At 39.0% G+C, this 12,354-nt stretch overlaps 1 protein-coding gene across 1 annotated transcript in view; it reads right to left on the bottom strand.

Moving 5' to 3' along the window:
* Positions 1-2,784: 2,784 nt before the first annotated feature.
* Positions 2,785-12,354, bottom strand: part of LOC124619394 (beta-galactosidase-1-like protein 2) — an 82,363-nt gene continuing 72,793 nt past the window's right edge. Inside the window, exon 12 of the mRNA XM_047145746.1 lies at positions 2,785-3,624. Within this exon, the coding sequence (XP_047001702.1) occupies positions 3,556-3,624 (69 nt within the window). The 3' untranslated portion in view covers positions 2,785-3,555. The remainder of the gene's footprint in view (positions 3,625-12,354) is intronic.

Here is a 12,354-nt window from a genome sequence, read left to right as displayed (position 1 = left end):
TGAAAATTACTGTAAAATTATTTTATTAAGTGAGAGCACAAGTGTCAGATACATTTTCTTCAAAATTCACATACAAACTGAATATGCTGTTTGTATTGTCTCCCTATTATTTTTTCACAAATTGTATCAGAACCGTTTGTATTTAATATCCTGCATATTTTTGACAATTTATGAGTGTTGCAAAAAGTGTAATTAATTTTTTATCTTCATTTGTGAACTATATATACGATCTTTCTACAAATTTTAACAGTAGTATTGCCATACAGACAAATCATTTCCCCTATACTCCATGTGAACCCTGTGATTAAATGTAGATTTTTGATGAATTTTTGCAATCTTAAGAGTGTCATGCATAATGTATTTCATAACAAATCAAAGGCTGTGAGCTACAGTTGTGGATATTTTTTCAGCAATATCTTGTTGGTGAGTAGGTACTTCCATCATAAGTACAGAATTTCCTTGAGAGTTTGTGAGTGAGCTTAACATACAAACCAAAAATTCCAGGCATGGAATTCAGAACAGCTACAGAGAAAAAATTAAGGTTGAATTATAATTTGGGTTTTTGTGCCTTGCATTATCTGAGTTCCACTACATTTCAGGCTAGTCTGTGTTTATCATTTCAAGTGTACAGCGAGAAGTCTCCTTTAGTCTTCAGTTATTTACACAGAACAATATTATCTTCAAAAAGTAAGAAGCCCACAGAAAGGGAAAAATGTATAAATGTTTAGAGAACAGACATGATCATCATTACATTAAGGAAGAAACAATTCCCATGCATCCAACATTGTTTGATTCTGAGACTTTATCTGTATCTGTTATAGGTAATATGATATGAGAAAGTCATGGTTGAAATACAAATAATAGGTTAGGCACTGGGCAGTTGACAGATGCTATTTCCTTACTCAGATTAACTCTCTTTCTCTCTCTCTCTCTCTCTCTCTCTCTCTCTCTCTCTCTCTCTTTCTTTCTCTCTCTCTCTCTCTCTTTCTACTATTTTGTCCTGGGTTGCAGTTGTTCAGCTGTCAACTTTGAGAAAGGACATGGTCCAAAATCTTGGTAACACTTTCAGTCATGTTGATGTACCTGCTCAAAATCTCAAATGTAAGGTGTGTGGTTACCATTACTCCACATTAGCATCATGTGTTATAAATACGTGGTCTACACCTAATCATTGATGTTTGTTTAATTTTATTTACAATTGGCACCTGAACCTTAATTTGGATATAACCTCTTAGAAAGACTCCTGTTAGCATGAAAAATACATTAGAGATTCTTAAATACTGTTTGCATCAAAATGGTCTAAAACTGGGCATCAGTAAGAAATTTTGTTATATCTCAGCTGTTCTATTACAAGTGTGTAGATAATGTTGTGTTCATCATGAGGAAGAGCATTAACCAGGGCACCAATCATCAACTGTTGATCAGATCGCAGTTCATGGTCCACCTGTTGTACAATTTCATCAGCTTGGATACTGGGTCCTTTGTTTCACTCTTCTTCATGCACATTTGTACAGCCACTTTTAAAATCCCAATACCATTGTGTAATCTTTCCATCACTCATTACTGTAGGCCCATAAATCATGCACAGCTCCTAAAGAATTTGAACAGCTCTAGATCCTTTGACATGCAAAAATCTGATTACAGTGCACACTTTGCAGTTGGTTGTAGAGTCACCGACAGATGTACAAGCAACTTTAGGTGTGCCCGGGGAAGTTTGTTGTACATGTTGTATATTAATGACATTGCATACAATATTAGTAAATAATGCAGACTTTTTGCAGGTGATGCAGTAATATACAGTGAAGAACTGTCTGAAATAATTTGCCCAAATATCAAATCCAGATAAGATTTTAAAGTGGTGCACAGTTTGGCAACTTTCTTTACATGTTCAGAAATATAAATTTGTGCACTTCAAAAAATGAATAATAATAATAATAATAATAATAATAATAATAATAATAACAACAATAACATGGTATCCTATCACTACAATATCGAGTCACAATTGGACTCTGTCAACTCATAAGAATATCTGGGTGCAACAATTAATAGAAATATGAAGTGGAACAATGACACAGGCTCAGATGTAGGTAAAGCAGGTGGTAGACTTCAGTTCAATGGTAGGACCTAAGGAAATGCTATCAGTCTACAAAAGAGATTGCTTACAAAATGTTTGTACAGTCCAACCCAAAATAATGCCATATACGACAGGCCTGCACCAAATAGGAATTATTGAAGGTTGAACACACATAAAGAAGTGCATCATGAAAAGTCACAGGTTTATTTCATCCACGGGTGAATATGACAGAGATGCTGAAAAGACTGAACTGGCAGACACCTGAAGATAGATGCAAACTATCCCATGAATGTCTACTTGCAAAGTTTCAAGAACTATGAGTAAGAACATATGGATATACTACAATCTCCTATGTGTCACTTTAATAGAGACTGCAATGACAACATTAGAAAAATCACAGCACACATTGAGATGTTTAAGCAACCATTTATTTCTCATGTTTTGTAAGGGAGTAGAATGGGAAGAAGCCATAATAATTGGTACAATGAGAAGTATCCACTGCCATGCACTTCATAGTGGTTTGCAGAGTAGGAATATAGATGTAGACTGATTTTCAAAACCACTGTTGCCTGCTTTCTCCCACAGTCCAAGGATTATTGCATCAAAAGAATGACTTTTGGCATAATAAACATTCAATAGGTGGTGATACATTCATACTACTTTGTTCTGAGCTGTCAACATTTAAGCGTACGGTAAGTGAACAGCCCTTACTTTTTGAATATGTTTATATTTCATCAGGTGCCATTTGCATTGATAACAGAAGCATAATGAATCACAGTTACTTTGAGTCAGTTATTCAATAAGGCATATTTTTTGTGAAAAAATCATTTAGTAATACAATGTTGTAAATGCAACAGAAAAAAAGTTTGTTAAGGATGTGAGTTACTCAGTAGAGACTTTTATAATGCCCATTTTTTAAATATTTTTGGATCATAATCAATCATTGAAATATATTTAACTTAAGGATTAAGACTCTGACTAAGTTGCTTGATAATATTTTAGTTGATGGAGTACAGTTTTACAATTTGAGGACGATAATGACACATTTATCTATTCACTGTAGAAGCTATGATTTTATAGTAAGGTGTTATAGAATAAAATTATTCTTTTTTTGTTAGTAAGAAATTATTTTATTATACATTTCACACATCTTTTGCATAAAAAAATGTTGTAACATTAAATGATTTTGTAACAAATTGAGTAAAATGTTATAAAACATTTCATTCTTTTTCATTAAAACTTGTCATGTCCCGTGTGTAGCAAATAAAATTATTTAAAAATTCTAAGTTTAGGGAAAAATAAATCACATTTCACAATAATTATAATGTCATGTTATACCATAATAACTGTGACAAAAATTTGAACTTCGTAATGTAATTTCTGTTGACGCTTATTAACAGAAAAAGTTTCCCTTGCAGTTACAAAGATTAGAAAATTATTCTGCCTGTTATACAATAACCTTATTGTCTGGTTCTGTTTCATCCCAGAATGGGCACATCACTGAAGACAACTTTTGAAGCTGATGTATAAAGTTCAAATATGAGTATCTGAAAAGGACGGGAAAAAAATACTGTGTAAGTATTTTAAAAGAAAATGGATTGGTACACTATTCAAATATAGCAAGAATTATTCAATAATAGATTAAACATCCCGGAAAAAAATTACAAATAAGGAAGGCAATATTCAACAAATTTTATGTGATGTAAACCTATTCCTTGGTGAACACCTTCTTACCTATTGAAATTATTTAAGAGATAATAGAATTCCATATATAGGTACAATTAAAAGACACTCACATAAATCTTTTGGCCACAGCCTTCATCAGTAAAAGAGATACACTCACCATTCAAACACACAAGCAAGCACTCCTTGTGCATACATGACCACCAATCCAGCATCTCGGACTGTAGTGCTGGCATTCTGTATGGTAAGTAGCAATCTGTCTTCTCTTTTTGTGCATTGTTGTTATTCCTACCTGGAGTTTCCATGTATATATGTCTGTCTGTGTGTGTGTGTGTGTGTGTGTGTGTGTGTGTGTGTGTGTGTGGGTGTGTGTGTGTTCAGTTTCAGAAAAAAACTTTATATATACTAATAAGGAGGAGTTGTCACGTTATAACAGAACACAGTTTCAAAAACACTGAGACAAGTAGATTTCGTAATGATCAGCACATACAAGTGTGTACTTGTGAATTAATACTCACAAATAGTTCCCTTTTAATTACAACTGTATACAGATCCCCAATAGGAAATTCTTAACTGTTTATGAGAAAGATGGATGTCCTTACTATGCAATCTGTCAGAGAGCAACATGCAGTTAATAGGATCTACATAGAAAGATGACTGAAATTCCTTATTTGGATCCTCCAATTTGACCTAAGTAATTAACATTCCAACACAGGTGGATAAATACTGTAGGATCCTAGTTGATAATGTTTTCTTTAGTGAAACTCAATGCAAGAAAATAACTGCACCAGTAACAAATACACTCTCTGATTATGATGCACTGTTAGTTAGGATCAATAAGAAAGTGCCTTATAGTATTGATACTCCTCATAGAATACAGAATAATTAATTATTCCAGAACAATTCAAGAACAGATTATGAGACATGACCAGGGGTGACATTTATAATGAACCAAATGGTGACATAAAATTTAATTCATTCCATGACAAATTCATATAATTATTTGAAAATAGCTTCCCACATAAGCTAATCAGAAAGGACATCAAACAGCCCTGTAAAAACCATAGATCACTAGAGGGATTAAAGTGTAATGAAAAAGAAAAAAGTAAATGTATCTGTTGGCAAAAACAAGAAAAAATCCTATAGTAGTTGCACATTACAAAAGCCACTTAAAATTTCTAAGAAAATCTATTAAAAAATCAATGAACATGCACATTACGCCAGAAATCAGTGATTTCAATAATAGGCTTGTGGCTACATAGAATGTAGTGAAATGAGAGACAAAACAACTGGCCACAAAACAAGATAACATTTCTACTGAATTAAATGGAAGGACTATACAGGATCAATCACAGGTAGCAGATATGTTTAATAATCATTTACTAAATATCGTAGAAAATATAGAGATAAACAGTTCAAGAGAAAAATCACAGCAGCATGTTGAAAAAGCAACTCGGTTGTTTTAATGTATCACCAACTTCTCCTTCTAAAAGTAAGATTATACACTCCTGGAAATGGAAAAAAGAACACATTGACACCGGTGTGTCAGACCCACCATACTTGCTCCGGACACTGCGAGAGGGCTGTACAAGCAATGATCACACTTACGGCACAGCGGACACACCAGGAACCGCGGTGTTGGCCGTCGAATGGCTCTAGCTGCGCAGCATTTGTGCACCGCCGCCGTCAGTGTCAGCCAGTTTGCCGTGGCATACGGAGCTCCATCGCAGTCTTTAACACTGGTAGCATGCCGCGACAGCGTGGACGTGAACCGTATGTGCAGTTGACGGACTTTGAGCGAGGGCGTATAGTGGGCATGCGGGAGGCCGGGTGGACGTACCGCCGAATTGCTCAACACGTGGGGCGTGAGGTCTCCACAGTACATCGATGTTGTCGCCAGTGGTCGGCGGAAGGTGCACGTGCCCGTCGACCTGGGACCGGACCGCAGCGACGCACGGATGCACGCCAAGACCGTAGGATCCTACGCAGTGCCGTAGGGGACCGCACCGCCACTTCCCAGCAAATTAGGGACACTGTTGCTCCTGGGGTATCGGCGAGGACCATTCGCAACCGTCTCCATGAAGCTGGGCTACGGTCCGGCACACCGTTAGGCCGTCTTCCGCTCACGCCCCAACATCGTGTAGCCCGCCTCCAGTGGTGTCGCGACAGGCGTGAATGGAGGGACGAATGGAGACGTGCTGTCTTCAGCGATGAGAGTCGCTTCTGCCTTGGTGCCAATGATGGTCGTATGCGTGTTTGGCGCCGTGCAGGTGAGCGCCACAATCAGGACTGCGTACAACCGAGGCACACAGGGCCAACACCCGGCATCATGGTGTGGGAAGCGATCTTCTACACTGGCCGTACACCACTGGTGATCGTCGAGGGGACACTGAATAGTGCACGGTACATCCAAACCGTCATCGAACCCATCGTTCTACCATTCCTAGACCGGCAAGGGAACTTGCTGTTCCAACAGGACAATGCACGTCCGCATGTATCCCGTGCCACCCAACGTGCTCTAGAAGGTGTAAGTCAACTACCCTGGCCAGCAAGATCTCCGGATCTGTCCCCCATTGAGCATGTTTGGGACTGGATGAAGCGTCGTCTCACGCGGTCTGCACGTCCAGCACGAACGCTGGTCCAACTGAGGCGCCAGGTGGAAATGGCATGGCAAGCCGTTCCACAGGACTACATCCAGCATCTCTACGATCGTCTCTATGGGAGAATAGCAGCCTGCATTGCTGCGAAAGGTGGATATACACTGTACTAGTGCCGACATTGTGCATGCTCTGTTGCCTGTGTCTATGTGCCTGTGGTTCTGTCAGTGTGATCATGTGATGTATCTGACCCCAGGAATGTGTCAATAAAGTTTCCCCTTCCTGGGACAATGAATTCACGGTGTTCTTATTTCAATTTCCAGGATTGTGTATTCTCTCGAAAATAAAAGCTCATCTGGATTTGATGGCATTTCCAACAGAGTACTAATGATTTGATCCCATGTAATAAGGACTATATTGTCTGAAATATGCAATGCACCACTATCTCACGGCATGTTTCCAGAGAGACTGAGCTATTACTAAATGTCTCGACAAGAGTGGTGATACAAGAGACGTCAATTAACCACTGACCTGTTTCACTACATCTACATCTACATCTACATTGATACTCCGCAAGCCACCCAACGGTGTGTGGCGGAGGGCACTTTACGTGCCACTGTCATTACCTCCCTTTCCTGTTCCAGTCGCGTATGGTTCGCGGGAAGAACGACTGTCTGAAAGCCTCCGTGCGCGCTCTAATCTCTCTAATTTTACATTCGTGATCTCCTCGGGAAGTATAAGTAGGGGGAAGCAATATATTCGATACCTCATCCAGAAACGCACCCTCTCGAAACCTGGCGAGCAAGCTACACCGCGATGCAGAGCGCCTCTCTTGCAGAGTCTGCCACTTGAGTTTATTAAACATCTCCGTAACGCTATTACGGTTACCAAATAACCCAGTGACGAAACGCGCCGCTCTTCTTTGGATCTTCTCTATCTCCTCCGTCAACCCGACCTGGTACGGATCCCACACTGATGAGCAATACTCAAGTATAGGTCGAACGAGTGTTTTGTAAGCCACCTCCTTTGTTGATGGACTACATTTTCTAAGCACTCTCCCAATGAATCTCAACCTGGTACCCGCCTTACCAACAATTAGTTTTATATGATCATTCCACTTCAAATCGTTCCGTACGCATACTCCCAGATATTTTACAGAAGTAACTGCTACCAGTGTTTGTTCCGCTATCATATAATCATACAATAAAGGATCCTTCTTTCTATGTATTCGCAATACATTACATTTGTCTATGTTAAGGGTCAGTTGCCACTCCCTGCACCAAGTGCCTATCCGCTGCAGATCTTCCTGTATTTCGCTACAATTTTCTAATGCAGCAACTTCTCTGTATACTACAGCATCATCCGCGAAAAGCCGCATGGAACTTCCGACACTATCTACTAAGTCATTTATATATATTGTGAAAAGCAATGGTCCCATAACACTCCCCTGTGGCACGCCAGAGGTTACTTTAACGTCTGTAGACGTCTCTCCATTGATAACAACATGCTGTGTTCTGTTTGCTAAAAACTCTTCAATCCAGCCACACAGCTGGTCTGATATTCCGTAGGCTCTTACTTTGTTTATCAGGCGACAGTGCGGAACTGTATCGAACGCCTTCCGGAAGTCAAGAAAAATAGCATCTACCTGGGAGCCTGTATCTAATATTTTCTGGGTCTCATGAACAAATAAGGCGAGTTGGGTCTCACACGATCGCTGTTTCCGGAATCCATGTTGATTCCTACATAGTAGATTCTGGGTTTCCAGAAATGACATGATACGCGAGCAAAAAACATGTTCTAAAATTCTACAAGAGATCGACGTAAGAGATATAGGTCTATAGTTTTGCGCATCTGCTCGACGACCCTTCTTGAAGACTGGGACTATCTGTGCTCTTTTCCAATCATTTGGAACCCTCCGTTCCTCTAGAGACTTGCGGTACACGGCTGTTAGAAGGGGGGCAAGTTCTTTCTACTGACATCATTTTCCGAAATTTTTATGAAAGTTATTTATTCTGGAACATCATCTCACCTAAGCAACAATAATATCCTCAGTAAAACACAGTTTGAATTTCAGAAGTGTTTCTCAACTGATAATGTCATTTACGCCAATTCCTACAAGCATTAAATAACAAGACAGCTCTGGTTGGAATTTTCTGTGACCTATCTAAGGCATTTTTATGTGTGAACCTGATATTCTCCTAGATAAATTTCGATTTTATACAATGGATGGCATACCTAACCAATGGATAATGTGATATATAACCAAAAGAATGCAGAAAGGCGTACTTCGTAATTCAGCCAACATGATCAAGGGAGATCCTTCTGACACAGCAGAAGGCATGCATGGGGTTCATCATGGCTCAGTCTTAGGTCCAATATTGTTCCCCATGTTATTAAATGACCTTCTGTCTGATACTCAACAAGCAGAACTAGTATTTTTTGCGGGTGATATTAGTATTGTACTCAATCCAATCATACATACAGCAACAGAAGAAATGGTAAACGGTGTTCTTAAGAGTATCATTGGCTGGGTTTCTATGAATGGTCTCACTCTCAATTTTTTTTTTTTTTTTAAAAAAGCACAATATATTCAATTCAGTACATCTACAGGTACTACACCAATGAGAAGTGTTAACACACAGCGAGGAAATAATAAGTAGGGTGGGAACTACAAAATTTTTAGGAGTCCATATCGATGACAGTTTAAAATGGAAAAAGCACATTTTGGAACTCTTTAAGACAATTTAGTTGTATCACACTTGCACTTAGACTCACTGCAAAAGTTGGGATAGACAAATCAGTAAAATGACATATTTTGCAAATTTTCATTTAATAATGCCATTTGAAACAGTGTTCTGGGGTAATTCATCTTTTAGAAAGAAAGTCTTCATTGCTGAAACACATACTGCTAGTATATAATGTGGTGCTCATCCCTATCATCTTGTAGTAGGCTGCTTCACTGTACATTTATTTCCTCACGATGTTTGTTGCAAATAATCCACTGCAGCTCACAGGGAACTGTGATGTACATAAATACATTACCAGAAAAATTGTTCTTGTAATGCAGACAGAGGGCATCTCTATGCACTCTTATTTAAATCAGCACCACCTTGGCAGTGAGCATGCCACAGGGAATGACATCACTGAGTAACAATTAGGGTATACGTTAGAGCAAAAAGCACACTTTCATTCCAATATATTTACATAGGCATTAAATAGAAAACTTTTTGTTGTGTGATATATTTTGAAACCTCTTTAGGATGGAGAACTGGGTTTCATGTGCAAGTTTCACATTAATATGCAGTTTCATGCATCCCATCTTCCTTTTTTCTGTCTGAACACATTGCACAATCCTTATGGTTTTTCCAAGGAAGTTTATCAATAATGTGCTACTTTCCATTTAAGATTTCCTCATTATCAGAAGTTGAATGATGTACTCATTTCTGTCGTCTTATTTCTTCACCAACTAAGGTTCTAATAGCATTTTTCCAGAACTCTTTGTGAGACAGTATTGTCGAGCTGTTTTTATTCACAGTGATTCTCGTATAGCAAATAGCTATTTACAAGTCCTTTCTGCAATAAGCAGAAGCACAGTTTTCACCACCACTTTAAGATTTTTCATTAAAAAGCCATAACTGGAAATAAAATGGCCAGATCGATCAACTCCATCAATTTTTGAAGTATAATCAATAATCACTTTTGGTTTCATTATTTCTTCTCTTTCCTTTCTGTTTCTTCTCTCTGTAAGTGACACTAAGTTACTCACTTTTGTAGAAAGCATGAGAATAGTTCATTTACCCAGTCATGCCAGAATCATAATTTTATTATTGTGGAGGCATTTAATTTCATGCTACTTTACACAAAGGACACCTTTCTTGATTGCAGCTGGAAGTTTCTTGCAACTGGTCTCAACCACTCCTGAGAAATATACATTCTGTTTGAACAGTTCTTCAACAATTGTGACACCTGTACAAAAATGGTCAGTGTGCAAATCATAACCCAACTGCCCTCCAGCATTTCTGATATTAGACAGTAACTGAAGAATTATTCTCTCAGAAAAATTCAATTCAGAATAAATCAATGACTCTGTTGTTATAGTGCCAAAATAGGGTACCAAACTGCAAATATAACCATTTTATGACTCTGCATTAACATAAATTCTGAGTTGTCATTCTGTTGGTTTTTGAGGATTGTACATTTTGAATAACACATGACCCTTAAATGGTACTGTAGGTTATCTATGTTCACAAAGTAGACAGACATGACAATGATTATGCAGACAAGCTCTCCTAATACACATGTTAATTTTACTTTACTTCACACCAGATGAAATCATCTTACAACAAGCAAAACTGCATGGTAAATGAGAAAGTACAAAGATCACAATTAATCAGTCAACTCTGAGGTTGCTACACCAGCCTATCCCCCCCCCCCCCCCCTCTTTCGCCCCCCCCCCTCCCTTTCCCCCTTCCCAGCCTTAGTTTTGAGCCCCAGGGCACCGGGATTGTCAGGGAACTGGTGTTTTACTGCTGTACTCGTTTTGTTACCACTGCTGGTCACAGTGGTGGAGGTATTTGTAGCTGGTGGTACTTATGTGCCAGAGAGTCTTCCACCACATTTTCCAGGCCCCTGTTATTTGTGTTGATTGAGAAAGGCTTAAGTTAGAGCCCAATGGAGTAGGAGGTGTAGCCTGTGGCCCCTTCCTATGTATGGGCTGGCTTCAGTCTTTTGATGGAGACTGTTTCTACCCTATCATTCCACACTATCATGAACATGTTTGCTCCACTTTGGTGTCTGAGACTTGGGACTTAGGGAAGGCAGAAAAGGTGTGGACGGTTCCTAATCAGTTACCGTTGGTTGCACTTTACACACATACACTTTATTTAAGGAAATAATTTTTTTAAAAACAATCATTTAAAAAAAATTACTGTAACACAAGCTACACTGACGGCTGAAGGCCTTATTAAGAAGAATTCAAATTATTTGTCGTTTGAAGGCCACAAGCAATAGGAATACTTTAAACAAAATATTTTTAAACAATTGACACAATCAAACCAAATAAAGAAGGGAGTGATCCACAGACAGTCTTCCAAGGATCGACCTGAGAAAGGTCCTTAAGACTGCGTAAGCAGTGAGACAGGCAGCCAAGAGTTATGCTCACTTAACAGGATGGCAACTTAAACTAGGGACAGCTTAAATGCCGACCAGCACATTTGCAAAATCCACCTAAGATGCGATAACCAGTACCACGATAGAACAACAGTTAAAATCGTCAAATGGCTCCACCAAATCCTAGTATGCAGACAGGGTTAAGACCAAACTGCCTATTCAAAATCTGACAAGACGCACATGGAACCACAAAAGACAATTCCACAAACAACTCAAACAATGCTAAAACAGTCACTATACAGCAACAAGACGAATTGCACATAGACATGAACAATAAGAACACAGAAACAGTTGAAAGACCAGATACACGTCGTCCACTGAGACGACCAACCGAACAACCAAACCATTGATCGTTGCCAATCAAGTCAGGCAAGGGAAACATCGGAGTATAAAACCGCCAACTGACAGCTTGATGGCATGAGGTCACTTTGACGGAACACACACAAGTGAAAGTTGCACTACTCAAATATAACGATCCATTCAACTTAAACTCACTGAATCCAGACCTCAATGTGGTCATGCACTCTCGTGACCACATCCTTTCATCAGGCGGTGCACATATCGCCAGCTCCCTTGAAGAGTACTGGCGTTGTTGGAGCATTCATTGTTTATACCAGCAGTAACTGTGTCGAAATTTGCCCCTGGTTTAACTTCTCTGTATATAATTTTACTGCTCCTGGCCTGCATTGACATTAGATTTGAGATGTTTCATGCTTGGCTGTCCCAAAATAATTTCACCTCGTGTTTCTGCGGACACTGCTCCACTTTCACATTGGACGTCTTGTATTCATTAGCAATCGAGTGCCGAAGTCTTTTTTTCAAGCGGTA

This window comes from Schistocerca americana, chromosome 6 (assembly GCF_021461395.2).
Source record: "Schistocerca americana isolate TAMUIC-IGC-003095 chromosome 6, iqSchAmer2.1, whole genome shotgun sequence".
Taxonomy (NCBI): Eukaryota; Metazoa; Arthropoda; class Insecta; order Orthoptera; family Acrididae; genus Schistocerca; species Schistocerca americana.
The sequence above is the reverse complement of the archived record's forward strand: the minus strand, read 5'-3'. Positions and strand labels throughout refer to the sequence as shown.